The sequence below is a fragment of the Aythya fuligula genome, chromosome 1, assembly GCF_009819795.1.
Source record: "Aythya fuligula isolate bAytFul2 chromosome 1, bAytFul2.pri, whole genome shotgun sequence".
In the NCBI taxonomy this organism is placed as follows: Eukaryota; Metazoa; Chordata; class Aves; order Anseriformes; family Anatidae; genus Aythya; species Aythya fuligula.
In genome coordinates this window covers 54855915-54875299 of record NC_045559.1, presented here as the reverse complement: position 1 = coordinate 54875299, position 19385 = coordinate 54855915, and the positions used below count along the sequence as shown (strand labels likewise).

Genomic DNA, 19385 nt, shown 5'->3' with positions numbered 1-19385 from the left:
ATATTTTAACAGTAGAGCTGTTCTAAGTGACAGAACCTCCTATGTTCTGGTTTGCACCCATTGCCCCTTGTCCTGGCACTGGACACCACCGAGAAGAGCTTGGCTCCATCCTCTTTCTTAGTTCCCTTCAATTTAAACACACTTCTCCAGGCTGAACAGTCCCAGCTCTCTCAGCCTCTCTTCATAGGAAAGAAGCTCCTGTCTCTTCATCTTAGTGGCACTTCTTGTCCCTCATGTGCCTGAAAATGCTTCCTGGGATTAGCTGCTCCATCACCTTCCCAGGGACTGAGGGCAGGCTGACTGACCCGTAGTTCCCTGGGTCCTCCTTTTTGCCCTTCTTGAGGATAGGAGTAATGTTTGCTTTCTTCCAGTCCCTAGGCACTTCTCTCAGTTGCTGTGATTGTTTAAAGGCTATCAGGAGTGACCTCAAAATTACATCAGCCAGCTCCTTTTGCTCTCCTGTGTGCATCCCATTGGGGCCCGTGGACTTATAAGTGTTCAGTTTGCTTCAATATTCTCTAACCTGATCCTCTTACACTAGAGTTATGTCTTCCTTGCTCCATATTGTCCCCCTGGTCTCCAGGGTCTGGCATTTCTGAAGGCCAGTCTTGCTAGTAAAGACTAAGGTGAAAAAGGCATTCAGTATCTCAGCCTTTTCCACATCCATTATCACCAAAGCACATTCCACATTCAGCTCACATTTTCCCAAGCATTCATTTTGCCACTTATATACCTCTGCATATTTTTGTCAGCTTTAAGGTTTTGGGCAGCCATGAGAACACACCTGGAGGCTTATTCAGATATTCAGCACTGTGTCCCATAGGCAAGTAGTACAGAGCACACCTACCATCTGCTCAAGAAAGGATGAGAAGCTGACTGCAAAGTCGTTAGCACATCTATCATAGATCTTCATCTCCCAGGATCAATCCCACAGGAACTTTCCTGGCTTAAGACCAATCTTGGTTCAGAAGGGGTCATGGATATATGTTTCCTCTTCTTGTTCTATTTTCACCAACAAATTCCTGATTTCTTTACCTTTCCACTCCACCCACACACTCCAGTGTCTTTCATTGTCAGCAGTCACTGACATCAGCTTTCCATCACAAGGCAAATTTTGCTGCTAGGAAGATTCCCAGTGCCATGGCTCTCCCCCTCTCACATGATCTGGCATACCTGGCCTCGGTCACAACACCTGGCAAGGTGCTGGCGACAGTAACTGTGAAGCCTCTGGTGCCCAAGGTCTCCAGGACTGTCCTGATTTATATGGTTTTATTGACAAGAAGCTGAAGCTTCATGCAGCTCTCTTTCCCATTCATTTGATTGCTGTCACGTGCATTTAAGTTTTTGTTTGTTTGTTTGTTTTCTATCTGAGCATCCCACTTGCCCTTTCAGTCCATGGCAAGCAGTTGCAAGGCCAGAGTTTTATTCAAGCACTTGCTGTGTCCTGGGAGAACTGTCAACAGCAGCTGCAGAAGCCCTGTTCTGAAACCATGAGTCTCACTGCTGCAATGCTGGGAAGCTTCAGATGCAGCTGTTTTTCCATCAGGTCTGTCAGATGATCTTAGCATCAGGCTAAGAGTTATCTAGCATTTCAGACTGCTGCAGCAGCCTCGCTGGATAGACCTTGATACAAGGCTACCAGATGTTGAACAAGATGTGTAGAAATGTAGAAAAATGAATGTATTGGATCAGCATGAAGGTATATTTGTCACAGTGTTCTTTCTGTCTCTGATGAACAGGGCATGAGCCTTCCCTGTTTTATTTTCCCTGATTCTGGTTATCATCAGTTTAAAGACTTCCAGACATCTGGTTTAAAATTCCAATTGAATAAATTCATGGGAAAAAGGAAAAAAGAGAGAGAGAGAGAAGGAGAGAAAGAAAGAAAGAAGGAGAGAAGGAGAGAAGGAGAGAAGGAGAGAAGGAGAGAGAGAAAGAGAGAGAGAAAGAGAGAGAGAAAGAGAGAAAGAGAGAGAGAGAGAGAGAGAGAGAGAGAGAGAGAGAGAGAGAGAGAGAAAGAAAGAAAGAAAGAAAGAAAGAAAGAAAGAAAGAAAGAAAGAAAGAAAGAAAGAAAGAAAGAAAGAAAGAAAGAAAGAAAGAAAGAAAGAAAGAAAGAAAGAAAGAAACTACACTTTCAAATACATCTCTCTGACTTGGGTATAATTCAATGGACAGCCTATTATTTGCCCTATTCTATTATTCTAATACCCTTAGCCTCTGTCTCTGTGCAAGACAAGATACTGGACTAGTTACACTTTTGTGCTGTTAATTCAGCTGTTATAATAGTACATTAGGTAACATTCATGCCATCTTACTTAGTGGTCACCACTGGAATCTTTGGAGTCTGGCTTCAGGGCTCCTGCAAGTGAAGCAAGAAAAAGTCCTGGTTAACCTATCCATGAACAAGCTTCTAAAAATACCAGAATCACGTGGGATTAAGCTCAATGCAGAGACGCATTTGTTTGTTTAATAGATCACTGCAACACAAGAGTCTGAGGGAGTCATTGAGATTTTCTTTCTCTGCCCACCAAAGCTACTCTCCAACTGAGCTATTACGCATAGAGTCCAATTCTTCTCTGTCCTTCACTATAGACTATAGGTGCTGAGTCTGACCCCTGCTTGTAAGAATTACTTCCTTTGCTTCAGCCATTTCTGAGGTGATGCCTTTACTCAAGTCTGTTGACTTCCTCCACGTTGTGCCCTTTGTATAGAAATTCCAGCCTGTGGGTCTTGCAGGGGGAAGTGCCTAATCCCTCATGGAAGTATTTTCCATGGAAGCTTCCTGGTTCTGATGGGATGGCACCAGGATAGAAGTGGCTTGCCCCTGCCTCCCCTGCTGTACAATCAAGGCCATTACTAGTAGTGTCACAACTGGGGTAATTTGGGCAGCAATGTAGTGACCTTGAGATTTACACTCTTCTGTAGGAAGATTCCCTAATATGCTGGACTGATCACTCCAAAGGCTGCTAGCAACAAGACCAAATCCATATTTCTCCGAGAGGGTGTAGAAAGGCCAAGCTGGCAAAGGTGACCTCTTCAGAGGGCCCCTACATGCCAACAATTGCAAGTTGAAGAGCTTTCCTTTATAGACGGGCAGAATAGGGCTGGGTAAAGAAGTACTTTTCCACCATACCCACAGCCCCAGGTAGCCTGCTCTTCTCAGAGGGGCAGGAAAGACCCCGACCCCTTCTTACAGAGGTGGGATCTGTGTGACAGAGCAGAGCTGCCACCGGCAGCAGTGGGTGCATTTCAGGGCCTAGTGAAGGTCACTCAGGCCTCTGTTTATATGTGCTCTGTGTCCAGCCTTGCTTCTCACCCTTCTGAGCAGCTTGCTCTACCACAGCACCTCCAATGCCACTAAGAAGCAGGACTGCCCTTTTCCTATCACCAGTGCAAATGCCTTTGGCAGCTCCTCACTTCTCCCCTCTGCCCCGATGGCACCATTCCATGTGTCGGCCCTGAAAGGATTGCACCATTCTCATGGAGTATGGTAACAAAGCCCTGTAGAGCCTCTAATTAACCCTAATTATCTAATTCACCACTTCATCCTGGCAGCTCCTGCCACAAAGTGCTCAACAGACAGTGTCAAAAATACCAATTATCTCCCTGGCTGCCACTTGAGAAGCAGAGAGAAGGAGAAATGGGTGTCACAGGCAGGAAGCCTGGTGGATTACAGTGACAGAAGACAGACAGAGAAAATGTATTGCAGGGAAACTGAGGCAAATGATCTTTGCCCGGCTTACAAGGAGGGGATGAGAAGCTGGGATCTCATGCATCTTCTGGACAAGTGCCCAATCTGAGCAAAGCCCTGCATGAAGCCTGTTTTCCTCCAGATAGTATGGGAATAAGCAGCCATTTTCCTTCAACTGAAGCCCTTCAAATACATGTACAGCCTTTTCAGCCTTTATAGCTTCAGCCTGCTGGGCTTAGCACCTCCTTGTCCTGATGAATTCACCTTATGACATAGCTTGGCTTGGCTTGGCCATTTTTGTTGGGTAGCTGCATCACTGTCCTGCGGCTCAAGACCTTGGTTGGACAGCTTGTGGGCCATTTCCAGCTGTTAGGAATCCCCAGTCACACCCTTACAGCCACCTCTGGATAAACACCAGCCATTTGAGTAGGGAAGAATAAAGTCTATGGAAATCCCCCTGCCTGTGTGAGCAGATGACAGCCAGCATCTGGGGCTGGCTCATGCCTGTTTGCTCACAGGTCTGTGGGCAACCCTGGCTCTTCCTCATTCTTCCTGCCTAGCTGTGCTTCTCCCTCCTTCAGCCACTTCACACCAGAGGTCCTCAGTTCCCCTCGCCCTTTCTTCAAACTCCATCTTGTTATTCAGGTCCCATTTGTCCCTCGGTACTCATGGCAGTGCCTCCACTGTCTTTGGAGCTGGAGCAAGACAAGCGGGACAAAGCACTGGGCTGGAAAATTGGGTGCAGAAGTTGCAATGAATTCTTAATGATGCCCTTTCTGGCGACATATACAGCGAGATGGAGCTGAATGCTTTTCTTTTTTAAGTGTTTCTTATTTAAAAAATGATGAGGCTTTTGATCCATTTTCCACAGTAATGATGGCTGGGCCCCTACTTACTTCTGCCTTGCTCAGCAAGAGTCACCAGGACAGGTCCTCGGACTCACTTTCAGTGATGCTCCTTCCTCCTTTGAAGATGTGTGCTATCAGTCCCTGACTAGTCTGGCTATTCCACTATAAGAGGCATCATATAACCATGTTGTGAGAGACAGACCCTGTCCCAGGGAGCTCGATGAGGGAAGGGAGGACACAGCCCCTCATCTGATACTTGGGAAGCCAAGGAATGGAGCATCATTGTAAGTACGCATGTGAACCTTGGGTATTTGAGTGATCTTTCTGTCCCCCTTATCCCTTCACTCCTAAATCTTTCACTCATACTGTTCATGTTCGCCTTCTCTCTCTTTGTGCTTCTTCCATGGATGAGGAAGGAGATGTACAGGTTGTTCAGCGGTACCCTCTGTTCCCCTGATAAAGGGTGAGCATGGCCTGTGCAATTACTCTCCCAAATCCCTTTGGGTTCTATCCAGGTCTCACTCTGTCCTCCAGCTCTACAAGACCCACGGCTTTGTGTGTTAATTAAGAGCACACCAAAGACCTGGGGAGAGATGTGGGCCTGACTGTTCCACAGACTGCAATACTCTCTTTCCTCTGAGGAGACAATGCATCAGCAGTGAGACAAATATCAGCAGTGTGACCCTCATACCCTGATGTATTTTTACTCATTGCCTTTCAGAGCTGTTAGTTACTGGTTTCACTGAAGCTGACCTTGTTTGGAGGGGGCAGGTTCCTCATCATGTTCCCTTAGACCTCACCTGACCCTGAGGTGTCATGATTGCTCAGGGTGCCAAGGCACTGGTGCTCCAGAGAACAGAGTTAGTCCCCAGCCTGACCTGGCTATAACAGCCTGCAGGATGTGGATAGGAAATCAAGGTTCAGAGAGGACATTACCCTTGCAGGGAAACAGAATTCATCTGTCAAGCTGCAGTTCCACCAGTGGTGCTCTTCCAGTCCGGACAGTCAGTCCAGGAGAGGGCAATATTGCCCACATGCCTGTACATTTCACAACACATACTCACATGTGCGCACACACACACACACACAAAGAGATCCCAGCAGTCCCATATGATTTCCAGCAAAAGGCTCTGTGGCTTCCTGTGCTGCAGCAAATGATTGCTTGGATAAGTTACTGAACTTCATGGGGATGATAAAGAACTGAGATAGCATGAACCAAGCACAAGACAGCAAGACAGCAGGAACCAAGCACAAGATGTCACAATATGGGTTTCCTGAGTCTGCAGCCAGCCTAGAACATGGGTTTATAAAGCTGCAGTGTTTTTCTCAGTGAGCTCACACTGGCCACCCAGCTGACTTTGTCCCTCTCACTGTCTCCTGCAGCCACTTCACTGCTCCCAAAGGCACTTGGGCCTTTCTCCCACTCCTTGATTCAGCTGTTGTGGTGCACCAAGTGGGCTCAGGAGGCAGAGAATCACAGAATCACAGAATTTCCTAGGTTGGAAGAGACCTCAAGGTCATCGAGTCCAACCTCCAACCTAACGCTAACAGCCCTCCACTAAACCATATCCCTAAGCTCTACATCTAAGCGTCTTTTGAAGACTTCCAGGGATGGTGACTCCACCACTTCCCTGGGCAGCCTGTTCCAGTGCCTCACAACCCTTTCAGTGAAGAAGTTCTTCCTAACATCTAACCTAAAACTCCCCTGGCTCAACTTAAACCCATTCCCCCTCGTCCTGTCACCAGGCACGTGGGAGAACAGGCCAAACCCCACCTCGCTACAGCCTCCCTTGAGGTACCTAAAAAGAGCGATAAGGTCACCCCTGAGCCTCCTCTTCTCCAGGCTGAACAAGCCCAGCTCCCTCAGCCGCTCCTCGTAGGACTTGTTCTCCAGGCCCCTCACCAGCTTCGTCGCCCTTCTCTGCACCCGCTCAAGCTACTATCAACCATCACTCCCAGGTCCTTCTCTGCCTGGCAGTTTTCCAACCATTCCTCTCCCAGTCTGTAGCTCTGCTTGGGGTTATTGCGCCCCAGGTGCAGGACCCGGCACTTGGCCTTGTTAAACTTCATGCAGTTGACCTCAGCCCATCGGTGCAGCCTATCCAGATCCTCCTGCAGAGCTTTCCTACCCTCAAGCAGATCGACACACGCACCTAACTTGGTGTCATCTGCGAACTTACTGAGGGTGCACTCGATGCCCTCGTCCAGATCATCGATGAAGATATTAAAGAGGACCGGCCCCAGCACCGAGCCCTGGGGGACGCCACTAGTGACTGGCCTCCAACTGGACTTGGCTCCATTCACCACGACTCTTTGGGCCCGGCTATCCAGCCAGTTTCTAACCCAACGAAGCATGCGCCAGTCCAAGCCAAGAGCAGCCAGTTTCTTGAGGAGAATGCTGTGGGAAACAGTGTCAAAAGCCTTGCTGAAGTCAAGGTAGACCACATCCACAGCCTTTCCCTCATCCACCCAGCGCGTCACTCTGTCATAGAAGGAGATCAGGTTCGTCAGGCATGACCTGCCTTTCATAAAGCCATGCTGACTGGGCCTGATCGCCTGCTTCCCCTTCAAGTGCTGCATGATGACTCTCAGGAGGATCTGCTCCATGAGCTTTCCTGGCACTGAGGTCAAACTGACAGGCCTGTAGTTTCCCGGGTCTGCCCTCCGGCCCTTCTTGTAGATGGGCGTCACGTTTGCTAGCCGCCAGTCGATTGGGACCTCCCCCGATAGCCAGGACTGTTGATAAATGATGGACAGTGGCTTGGCCAGCTCCTCTGCCAGTTCCCTCAGTACCCTTGGGTGGATCCCATCCGGCCCCATCGACTTGTGCACATCTAAGTGCCGTAGCAGGTCACCAACCAGTTCTTCATGGATAATGAGGGCCACATCCTGTTCGCCATCCCCTTCCACCAGCTCAGGGTACTGGGTATCCAGAGAACATCCGGTATTGCCGCTAAAGACTGAGGCAAAGAAGGCATTGAGCACCTCCGCCTTTTCCTCATCTCTTGTAACTAAGTTTCCCCCCGCATCCAGTAAAGGATGGAGATTCTCCTTAGTCCTCCTTTTTGTGTTGATGTATTTATAGAAACATTTTTTGTTATCTTTAACGGCAGTAGCCAGATTGAGCTCCAGATGAGCTTTGGCCTTCCTAATTTTGTCCCTGCACAGCCTCGCTACTTCTTTAAAGTCCTCCTTAGTGGCCTGCCCACTTTTCCAAAGCTTATAAACCCTCTTTTTCCTCCTAAGATCAAGCCACAATTCTCTGTTGAGCCAGGCCGGTCTTCTTCCCCGCCAGCTCGTCTTTGGGCACGTGGGTACAGACCGTTCCTGCGCCATGAAGACTTCCCTCTTGAAGAGGTCAACGTGGTTTGCTGCAGGGACTGCATCAGATGGACACAGTCATATTCAGAGGCACTTGAGAGAACAACACAGACTCTCAGAAGCCACTGACACCTTGTCCCTTCCCCAGAGGCACACAGTCTCACACAGCGCTGTGCAGAGCAGAGGAATCCCAGGGTCTCTGGAGTCAGCCAAAGGCTGTTTAAATACCAGCAATGCTTAACTCTTTCCTTTTGACCCAGAGGGCTGACTACTGTCCTTCAATGTGCCCCCAACACAGAGATTCAACAATCTCTGCCTGGCTTCAGGACATTCATGACTTCTCCAGCCCTGACAGTCTTTCCTTCCCAAAGCTTTCGGCTCCCCCTACATGGCAGCTGCAAATACATCTTGTCCTTTCTCATCCCTGTGGCAGAGCAACCAGATGAAATGCAGGGACTGTGGAGACAAAATTGAATTTAGCAACAAAATAAACAGCATGGGGGCACTCTGCTGATTAGATTACACTAGTTTAAAAGTTGTTCCTCTCAAGGTTTGAGATTCCCTGTCTCTGACAGCCCAGATCCCTGCACTGCAGAGGTGCAGGTGTCAGGAATTCCTCTTTGACCCAAAGATCCAACTTTCTACCAAGCACTTGAAATTCTGATTAACCTTAGCAGAGCACCACTTTGTTACGCACTATTGTCCATCCCCAAGAGATGCAGAGCCCAGCACCATTCCTTCCTACACTCAGACATCCTTCCCAGGACCAAGGAAGAACACATTAGACTGTGAAGCATCTGCCTGTAGTAGGCAGCTGCCCCCAAGGCTGCTCTAAAATCAATTCAAGCATTAATAAGTGTTGCCAGCTTCTGCGGCATATATATCCAGGAGCTGAAAGTCACTGTTGTGTCCATATTCACATTCACCTCCCCACCCCCGACTGCTTATTTCTGCCCTTTTCTACTCCAGAAAAGGCTGCAAACAGCTAGTCCCAGCAGCTGCCTCCAAGAAGGAAGCTCAGAAGCCATGGTTAGACCTGTTTGATCAAAGCTGGACATGCACAGTCAAAAGACATAAATCTCTGAGCCAAGCAGCACTACCACTCTTGGAGAGACTGGAAATTAGAAAAAATCAGGAGCTGGAGAAGAGAGAAGACATAGCTGCTATGTCACCATGAACAAATTGGCCTAATTATGTGTATAAATGCACCAATACACACAGATTTGCTAGCTGTACCCTTGCCTTGAAATATTGATGCTTAGGAAGAGCTGAGATCAGGATATCTGCTGGTGGATTAGGTTACAGATTGCTTAGTCACTATCCATGGCCAAATCACCTGGCTTGGAATGTGTTTCTCCGGACAGCTCTGGAGCTTGGCAGAGGATGCCTCTTACCACCAGCTGAGGATTTGTGGTGTATTTTGTAGGTGAGGAAGCTCTGTCCTACACCCAGGCAGTGCTGTATGCATGCCTTGGACAGGATGTGAGCTGGGTGCTGAGCAGTAGAGGACCAGTATCATGGCAGAACTGAGGACTCAGCAAAAACAAGGATGCATCCACACAGTGCTCCACAATAAGATAACCTCCAAGTGCAGAGAAAAGTGCTTTAGTGGGACACAGACGTCCAGAATCCTTCTCCCACACCCTCACCCAGCTTTCTCAGTTTCCCCCTTATCCCGTTCCCTCCATCCCATCCCACCTCCTGTGCAAGACAAGGCTGGGAAAAACGGACTCAGAAGCAGCTTTTCATATTTTTTGTTTGTTGTTTTTTTGGATTTTTTGTCGCTTTTTTTTAAATAAGAAATTTATTGCAAATATAGAAATTGATTTTCTCCATACAGGAATCTCCGAGTTGAGGAAAAACGATTTCGTGCCATTCAGTTTTAAAACCAGAAAAGAAAGAAGAAAAAGAAAAGAGAGAGAGAGAAAGAAAAGGAAGAGAAAGAAAGAGAAATCCAAAAGAAGGAAAGAAAAACAAAAATAAAAGAACAGAGAAAAGAACATAACTCCAACTCAAATGTGTCCATACACAACCGGGGGGGGTCACAGGGTTGTTGCGGAAAGAGGAACACCAAAGAGGCCACAAGGAGCCAGTCCCAGCAGCTGCCTCCGAGGCCCTTCTTTACATTCAAGGGGAGCCCCCCCTTGGCTCTTTGCCCCCGCAGCTGCCCACCCCTTCCCACCCCCTCGCCCCAGGTGCTGTGCTTGTGGATGGACCAGCGGTACCAGCCCCGGTGGACCTCGCCTGACCCAGCCGGCTGCTTCTTCCCCCCAGGGAGAAGGGGAGAGCAGGCGGTGGGAGCAGGCCACCGAAGAGCAAGGCCTCACAGTGGCGGTGGTGGTGACGGGGAGGCGAAGGCCAAGCCAAACGCGCGAGGATGGGGCGGACAGAGGGGGACCCGTGAGAGGGGGAGAGAGGAGAAGGGTTGAACGGGGGTGGGTTAGAGCTGCCATGGCAGGGCTGCATGGGGAGAGGTATAGGGAGAGCTTCCCACAGCAGGGAAGAAACGGGGAGGCAGATCAAGACAGCCCCTCACAGCGCAAGAGCAAAGTGGCTGGAGGGACAGGGTGTGTGTGTGTGTATGGGGGAGGCAACAGACACCCCCCTCTGCCCCTTCCTTGGGGAAAGACCCCAAAACACCTGCCTCAGCCAGGGTAGGGAGGGGGCAGCTGAGGTGGGGCAGGCTCCTCCAGCCCTACGAGAGACCCTCGTAGCCCGGTAGAGGGTGGCGCTCAGTGTCCTTCCCACACCGAGTCACCCCGAAGATGCTCCCTCCTGCTCGGGCGGTGGGACATCAGCAGCAGGCTGGCTCCTGCAAGAGGACGTGGCTCCATGAGCGCAGCTTGTGCTGAAGGAGGTGGTGGCGGTGGAAGAAGAGCGTTCTCCAGGTTCCCAGAGGCATTGTGTGCTTCCAGACGCAGCCGAGCTCTCCGGTCAGCAACAAGCATGGCAAATGTGCTTTCGGGGCTGTGGCTCCAGCTCCTGCCCGTGTGGCAGCTACCGACCTGTTGCGTTGAGCTCTGCCCTACAGAGAGCGGCCACAGCTCATCATGAAGTCTGTCCAGCTTTTCTCTTCAGGCATTGACTTACTCCCCACCTCCTCTTCCCCTGTGCATTCAGTTCTTTCTCTCACTGGTCCTTTCTATCCTATTCTTTCCTGTGCGTCCATCTCTTCCCCTGTTCCTTCCATCCTATCCCTCTTCTCTGCTCCCTCCCTCTCCCTGTTTCCTCCTAGCACCCTCCCCATCCCTTGGTCCTTTCAGTACAGCAGACCCTGCTCATCCCTGCTGTCTCTGCCCCTTCTTTCTCTTCCTTGGCTCCTTTTTTTCCCTCCTGCATCTCCCCCTCCTTCCCCCAAGCCTTCCTGGCAGAGCCTCCTCCAGGAAGGCAGGCTGATTAGCATTGCAAACACACAGAGGCCTCCTCAGCCTGACATAAATCTTCATTTGTCAGTCATGAATATTTCACACCTGCCTCGGGAGGGATTTATTCAGCACAGAAGAGTGGGGAGCGGGCGAGGGGAACGTGGCACTGGAGCAGGAGCTGGGGCAGCACCTGCAGGGGTGGGGAAGGGCTCTGCACCACAGGAACAGCACACCTAGGGTCTCACGTTCACCTTTCTGGGTGTGGGAATCCAGCCCAGCTCCCCTGGGCCTGTTCTTGAGAGAAAGGGCAGGTCAGCACCCTTCTTCATTCCTCACCCTCTGCTCTTCTCAGTGAGGCGAACTAAACTCTTGATTTTCCCTGTCAGGAGTCACCAACCCAGAAATAAAGTGTGAAGGGGGCTGGTCCTGGTTCTGCCCCATGGATTCACTTTGCCCAGGGGTGAGCCTGTCATAGAGGGCTTAGAAACTTCAGGTTTTTCTTTGGGCCTTTTCCCACCATGGTGGTCTTAGAGTTGTCATCAGGCCCTGCCCTCTGCCAGGGCCACCCACAGGAGAGGAGGAGTAGGACAGACCTAACCCAAAGCCTCCTGCAATCAATAAGAGGAAGGTGGTAGGAGGTCTTCCAGCGACCGCAACAGGCTCCAAATCAAGCTTTTACTGTGACAGAGGTTTCTCTTCAGGTGAGGTAGTCCTTGCTCCCCCAAGAACGGCCTTGCTTGTAGATCTGGGGAAGGTGAAACAGGGGCAGATGGATGGTAGTGACTGTTTCTCTTATGAGATCTGTCTCGATGGACCTCGCTCCTTTTTCTAAATAATTAGGAGAAATGATGACCACTAGAAAGAACAGGCCTTTGGTATATAACACATCCCCCTTCATACACACAATCCTGAAAAGCAGCTAAGAGACCACATTTAGGGCAAGGGGAAGGGGCACTGAAAAGAGGAGGGAGAGTTTTTTATGAGGCTGATTGGGTTGGGATCTCTTGGGGTTGTGTTCCCTCCCAAACTGGTAGGAGTCTCTCATAAAATCACATTGGGGATGAAGGAAAGGAGCATGGAAAACAGGGACAAGGATGGGTGAGACACTGGGGGGGAGGTTAAATTCCAACAAACTGGCACATACACAACAGGTGTTTGCTCAGAAAAATACAGTAAAATCATCATGCAAATATAACGTTAAATCTGCTTTCCTCCAACAGGGCTGGCGTCACTTCGTGAGCCCTCATCCCTGGGGAAGGAGCAGGACAAGGAAGAAGGGAGGAGGAAGGAAGGTGGGACACTTTGTTCCCCTTCCTTGCCCTCTTCCTCCCACAGAACAGTCCATCTTGTGCAAACTTCACCCACTGGTTTTGAGTGGGGGGCTATAGTGGGGAGAGAATTGGCTTATCCCCCACACCCAGCCTTACCCCCACCATAGGCAAAAGAAGGGCTTGATGACACTTGTATTCCTGACCATTCTGCCTTGCTGGGGTGATGAGCAGAGGGAGCAGAAACCATTACAGGTTAAGGCTCCCCAAAAAAACCTATATGAGCAGAACTCATTACAAGACCATAAAGCAGAGGAGAAGCACAGGGAGGGAAGAGGCGGGGAGCGGAACAGGATGCCATCCCCCTGTGCCTGACATCCTCCTTTTCCTGTCCAATTCTGTGCCCCAGCCATTAGCCTTTCCTGGAAGAGCTGCCGCTCTGGAAGACCACTGGGCCTGTTCCACATGGCAGCTGGAGAGGTCTCTGCTGTGCCTAACCACCTCTCACAGCATTTGCCTGCCTTGACTTGCTGCATTGTCCCAACGTGGAGGAACACCCGGCAGCAGCGATGTCCTTCATCATTCTGCACACACACACCCCTTCTGCTGCCTTGCACTGACTCTTACAGGGTGGAGTCAGTCCCACAGATACCTCTGGACTCAAGGCAAAATGATGCTCTGGCTGTGGGGGAATGTGGCTGACAGTGAAGGAGGCTGAGGCAATGGGATCCAGAGCTGGCTTAGGATTGTTACTCTCAGTATCCCTACAAAGAAGGGATGCCAAGGATCTTCACAGGCTTAGACCTTGAGGTGTACCACTCTGATTTTTGCGCACCAGGCCCTGCCTACTGCTGCTCCTCACTTTTAGAAGATGAAGCTATGTTACCTCCAGCACTGAAACCAGCTGTCAGAGCTGGCAACACTATTACCTGACAGATAATGTGCAGGCAGCACATAAACTCCTCCCAAAGAAGGTACTTCACACCCATCCTTTTCCCAGGGCCCCCAAACACATTGGAGCCCCAGAGGAGCAACTCAGAAAGGAAATAGCCATTTGGGAAAGGCCAACACAACACAGGCCCTCACTCTCATCCTGGTAGGTGTGAACGATAGTCAAGAGCAATTGGGGTGTGCAGCTCATGGAGAGGAGGACCACAATGCTGCATAAAAAATGCACTATGGATGCACAAAGCAGGCAGCCACCCCTGCCTGACAAGGAAACTCTGGGAGAGAGGGTGCCAGGATTGTGCTTTGTTGGGCTGCTCAGAAACAGGGTGAAGTGGAGAGGGCAATATGCTCATTCCCAACACTGTGGCAGCTCTTCTATCCAAGGGAGAGAGGCTGGGACCTAGCAAGGAAAACTTGTGTTGTTTTTTTTTTTTTGACAAGATGTTAAAGAGTCCCTAAGAAAAGTCTGTCACAGCTAACTGTGAGGAGGTGGAGGATTTAGGAGGTGGTAAGTTTGTTCTGACTCTTAAGTATTAAGAACCTCTTACGTATTCAGAGGAACACTGTTGTCCAGAGGCTAGTATCCTCCTCTACCCCAGCACACCATATGGCTGCACACTCAAAGGGAGCTTCTTTTGGAGCCAACCCTCCTGGGCTGCTCCCAGGCCCACTCTCACATCCCTTTTATTTCCTGTGCTTTTGCCTTCACCCTACACTATCTCCTATTCATGCCAAAGTATCCAAAGCCTATGCAAGTGGAAGCCACTCGGTGTCTTTTCTATGAATCCAGTGCTTTCTAAGCAATAGAAATCCTATTTTTGCATTCAACTCTCCTGAGGAAAGCAAGGAGGATGTCTGATGCTCCTCTATCCCTCTCCCAACATGATGCAAGTCAGTCGGGAAGATCTACAGAAGCTTTGCGTGCAAGTTGTTCTGCTTAGCTCCTCTCCACATCCCTTTCTCATCATAAGGGAGGCAAACCAGTGTACCAAACCTGCTCCTCAGCTCAGCCTCAGCATGGGTGTGCATGGTGGGAAATGGTAGGACCCATGACCTATGACACCCATGGAGACATAGGAACCCCTCGCACCTCCGAAAGACTGGACTTTCATGACTCCTCCTCCACCTGTCCTTGAGGACCTGACTTGATGTGCAAAAGAGCACAGACATACCCCCAGATAACTGGCTCTGAGCAGGCCTGTCACTCCGGGATCGCTGGTGTTCAACATCAATAGCATGGTGGGAGAAGGGGAGAGGGGAGAGCAGCGAGGGCACAGAGCCTGTTGTGTGGTAAGTCTACCTCCTGTCCATCACACTCCTTCCTCTGAGGATGATGGAGGTTCCTGAAATATCTAGACGAAAAGTGCAAGCCTAGGGAGATGGGTAGGGAAGAGGAAAAGGAAAGGGAGTGAGAGAACTTCTTCCAACAAATCCCACCTAACTTGGAAGGGGACAGAAGAGAGAGAAAAGCCTCAACTGCCAAAGGATATGGGGGGGGGGAAACTAATGTGACAGAAAATTTGGAAAAGTAGGTGTATGAAGTGGGCAGAGAAGCTCTCTAAACCAAAGTTCTCCCCTCCCACCAAAAAGAAAAATCATTTCTCAAGCAGCAAGAGGAACAGAAAGAGCAATAGTTCACAGCTGAGTTCCATGCCTGGTGAGTGTCCGTCCCTGCCCATCCCCTGCCACCACTGCCACCCCCTCCCAGTGCCACCCACCCGCACTCCAGTGCTGTTACCACAGTGTCAGAGCAGGACTCTCCTCCCAACCATCTGCAGGCAGAACAATGGTCCCCGTAACACAGTAGAGACAATTCGGCATATGTGTGTGTGTGTCTGTGTGTGTGAGAGTTTTTCTGTTGTTGTAAACTTTAAGAAACAATTCTGTCAGTTTTGTATTTGTCGGGAGTATTTTGTTGTTGGTTTATTTTTCACAGTCAAGTGGCTTTTTTTTTTTTCTTTCTGGTTGTTGGGGGGAGGGGGTCTTGTTTTGTATTGTTTCCTTGGAAAGAATAGGGGAAGAGTCACAGCTTCTGCTGAGCAGAGACTCCTTTCCAGTAATCCAGGATGTCATGCAGATCCTCGTCCTTGGCAAACTGCACTTTCTTCCGCAGGGCATGCCCAGCCGCCATGTAAACCTCCTCCCTGTGGTGCTTCTTGTAAGGCCGGAATCGCTCCCAGATCTTGTGGGTGCTCTCCGATGAGTACTCAGGGCTGGAGGAGTAACCCGAGAAGTAGTGTCTGGGGGAGAGCTGGGAATACGTGGAGTCTCGCTTGGAGCGGGAGAGTGGCTTGAGGAACGACACGCGCTGGCTCAAGGTGTCAGCACTTTCCTCGTAGTACAGGGCCGGGAAGGAGTGTCGGTGCTCGCTGCAGTGGTACGAAGGCTTGACCTCCAAGTGGTGGATGGCGCCCGGGGACACCAAGGGAAGACGATCCAAAGGGCTGTTGAGCGGGCTGCCCTTCTCGATGTATTTGGAGTCAGACTTGCTCAGTGGCGGGTGGTCAGGCACATCCAGGCTGAAGACCTTGGCGCTCTTGATGGAGCCGCTGGAGGAGACGCTGCAGGTCTTTCTGGCCACGGCAGCATCAGCACTGAGCTGGCGCTGCAACGGGTGGTGGGAGCTTTCCTTGTAGGGTGGGGAAAGAAAGCTGGGCCGCTCTAGCCCACCCGAGGAACTGGCAGGTATGGACTGGCACTCAAAGGCCATGTCTGAGTCTACGCCAGTCCCACCACCCAGGAAAGAGGCCGTGTCCAGCTTGAGGGCATCAATACAGTTGTTGATGATCTGGTTGACCTTGTCTACCTCCTTGGCAATAGTAGAGATCTCAGCAGCTGAGCCTTGCCCATTGTCAAGCTCCCTCAGGTCCTCATCCCGCTGGGTCCGTTCCAGACCATCCCCACCACCAGTCCGCACCTCAATGTAGTTGCCTTTAGTGGTGACTTTGGGGGTCTCCATACCAGCCTCCATTGACTTTGGTGGGGGCAACTTCTCCCCAATCATGGAAGGGATGGAGGACATCCGCGAGACGGGGATCACTGGTGGCTCACCCAGTTTCTGGGAAGGATGGACCATGGTACTGGTATCAATATCTGATCCATAACGCATTTCCAGGATGGTCTTTTTGACATTGAGGGACTTCTGTTTCTCTTCCTGCATCCTCCGCTTCCGCAGGCAGTAGTACACCACCCCCAGGACAATGACCATCCCAAAGAGGCAACCCAGGGTGGTCATGATATAGTGTGTGGTGGTGGAAGTACTGGAAATGGGGTCCTCCCTGCCTTTGCTCCGGGTTGCAAAGGTCAGGCAAGTGTGGTTGTAGCGCCTGTTGTTGCGGATGGAGGCCACACAGAAAGTGTAATCGGTGTGGGCCTTCAACTTGTTGACAGTGACGTACTCCTTCTTGCTCTTCAGTGTCGCAATGTCAGACACGTAGCTGTTGTTGTACTGGACCAGCACGTACATCTTACTGTAGGGCATGGGGATGGTCACCATCAGGATGGCTGAGGTGATGGTGACATCGTGGAGCTTGATGCTGGGGCTGAAGGAGGAGTCGGTGGTGGAGGAGGCTGGAGGCTTGACGGAGAGGAAGTCCCCGGGGCTGATGGCTGAGCCCTCATCCAAGTCTCGCTGGGAGTCGGGGGTGTAAGGGGTGGGGTTGACCCTGGAGAGGGAGGGGATGGTGCCACCTCTGCACATGGACTGGAAGATGGTGATGGCATTGCGGTTGTGGTGAGGCCGAGGTACCAGGAGCGGGTACCCGGCAAACTCCCGCGGCGTCTCACACTGGAGCCGGTCGTAGTTCTTGGTGACGTTGTTGAAGAGCGCCAGCCAGTTAAGAAAGCTGTAGAGGCTACAGTCACAGTTGAAGGGGTTGCCTGCCAGCTCACACACCATCAGATTGCTCAAGCTGGTGAACGTGTTGCCTTCCAGGCGGCTGAGACGGTTCGACGACAGGTCGATGCTAATCAGGCTGGGGCACTCGGAGAAGGCAGTAGGGGTGACCAGCTCTATCAGGTTGTGCTGCACGAATAGGAACTGGAGCCGGGCCATGCCCCTCAACATGCCCTCTGTCAGGTTTGTGAGTTTGTTGTAGCCCAGCTGCAAGACCTGGAGGTTTGTCTGGCCCATGAAAGCCCCATCCTCGATGTAGGAGATCTCGTTCTTGGTCAGGTTCAGGTCGGTCAGGTTGCCGAAGCGGTTGAGGGAGGAGTACAGCACCACTTTGAGCTTATTCTCGTTGAGACGCAAGTCATGCACCGTGCTGTTGATGTGCTGGGGGATGGTCTCATACGGGGGCTGGTTCTGGCTGCAGATGGCCAGCCACACGTAACCTTTGTCCCCCTCGATCAGCCAGCAGTCACCTCGCACAGTGCCGGGGGAAAACAAGCAGAGCAGGGCAGCTGCCCACAACCCCAGGCACATCATGGTCTGCAGTGGTGCCCTCATCAGGCCAAAAAAGAAAAAGAAAAAGGAAAAAAAAATAGGAGAAAAAAAAAAAAAAAAAAACAAAAGCAACAAAAAATACAAATTCCAGGACCACAGCAAAAGGAAAATTGGGGGCAGAGGAAAGAGAAAGGGGGTAGTAAATAGGGGTTTAGCAACAGAAGTCCATGAGCACCCCAGTCCTATTGGGTGTCAACGCCATCATTTCTTCTTGCCCTCTGGGTCAAGCCAGGAGCATGGAGCAGGGAGGAGACATGCAGTTTGCTTCCAGCACACCCAAAAGCTGCCACCAAGGATGAGTGGTCTGGAAGGGAACACTTTGTGCTTCTTTTCTAAACAGAAATTCAGACTGAGGACAGAGAATCTTCTTTGATGCTCAAGAGCGACTGTCCCACTTCTTCCGCTGTCCTCCCTCCCACCCACCCCCCACCCACACCAAACCCACCCCAAAAGAAACCCAAGCCCTCCCCCCTCTAGTCTTCCCTTGCCCCTCCACGGTGTGATTTGGAAGAATAAGGCAGGGCTGCCTCCTCTGTCGCTCACGCTCCCTCCGTTCCTCCTCCTCTTCCTTCTCTCTCGGGTTCCCTCGGAGAAGCTTCAGAGCTTCAGATCAAACATGTCGAAAACAAAAATACAGAGAGGGAAAGAGCAAGCGCACATGAGAGAGATCCATCTGTCACTGGAATCTGGAAAAGAAAGCACACGGGAGACAAGAAGAGGCATCAGTTGGGGGATCTTTGCGATAAGAGTGTAGATGATGAGGTTTGGTGAGAAGAGGGAGATGGAGAAGAGACAGTGCTGGGGGGGTTGCAGGCAAAAGGAGGAGTGGGACCAGCTGCCTTGCTGATAAGCCTTTGAGAAGGGAACCCTCACGACATATAATCTCATAGTGGGGGTAAGCAGAAGCGTACCTGAGCTGCATTATGCAATATAATCACAGCCAGGGGCACGGGAGAAGGCAGCGGAGGGGGGGCAGGAGGGGAAGGGAAGAGAGGCTGGGGAACAAATGGCTGCTGTTGCGCTCAGCTCAGAACTGCTAGTGTAAACACAGGCAAGCCCCAAACACAGCCAAAGCCAAGGATTTTCGGCTGCCTGAAAGCCATGTACACAGAATGCATGAAGCAATGAAAATGCAAACAAGCCTTCTTCCCCAACCCCCTCCCAAACAAAATTAAAAACAAAGCAAAGCACTTTTTAATTTGTTTCCTCCCTTCCCTGATGCAAGAGGGATAAATAATTCAAGCCACGTGTAACCACTTGTGCTCTAAACATTTTTCCTGCCTCTTGGTGCAGGGATAAGGCTGTTGAGGTGAGCCAGCCTGGTCGGAGCATGCAGGGGAGCAGGACGTAGGCAGCGTATCAAATACCAGCCCCCAGTCTCCCACCCAGCAATCCCAGCAGTACCCAGCTTAAGGACATCGCCCACCTACCCCACCAAAGTGACATTTGCCTTAATGGATCCCTGGGATCTGGGCAAGCTCCTGGTCCTGACCGGGAAGG

General features: G+C 50.8%; 1 protein-coding gene across 1 annotated transcript; it reads right to left on the bottom strand.

Moving 5' to 3' along the window:
- Nucleotides 1-15391: 15391 nt before the first annotated feature.
- ELFN2 (extracellular leucine rich repeat and fibronectin type III domain containing 2) lies at nt 15392-17888 on the bottom strand. The gene has a single exon (XM_032198216.1). The coding sequence runs from the start codon at nt 17886-17888 to the stop codon at nt 15462-15464; it is 2427 nt and encodes an 808-aa protein (XP_032054107.1). The 3' UTR covers nt 15392-15461.
- Between the last annotated feature and the right edge of the window lie 1497 nt (nt 17889-19385).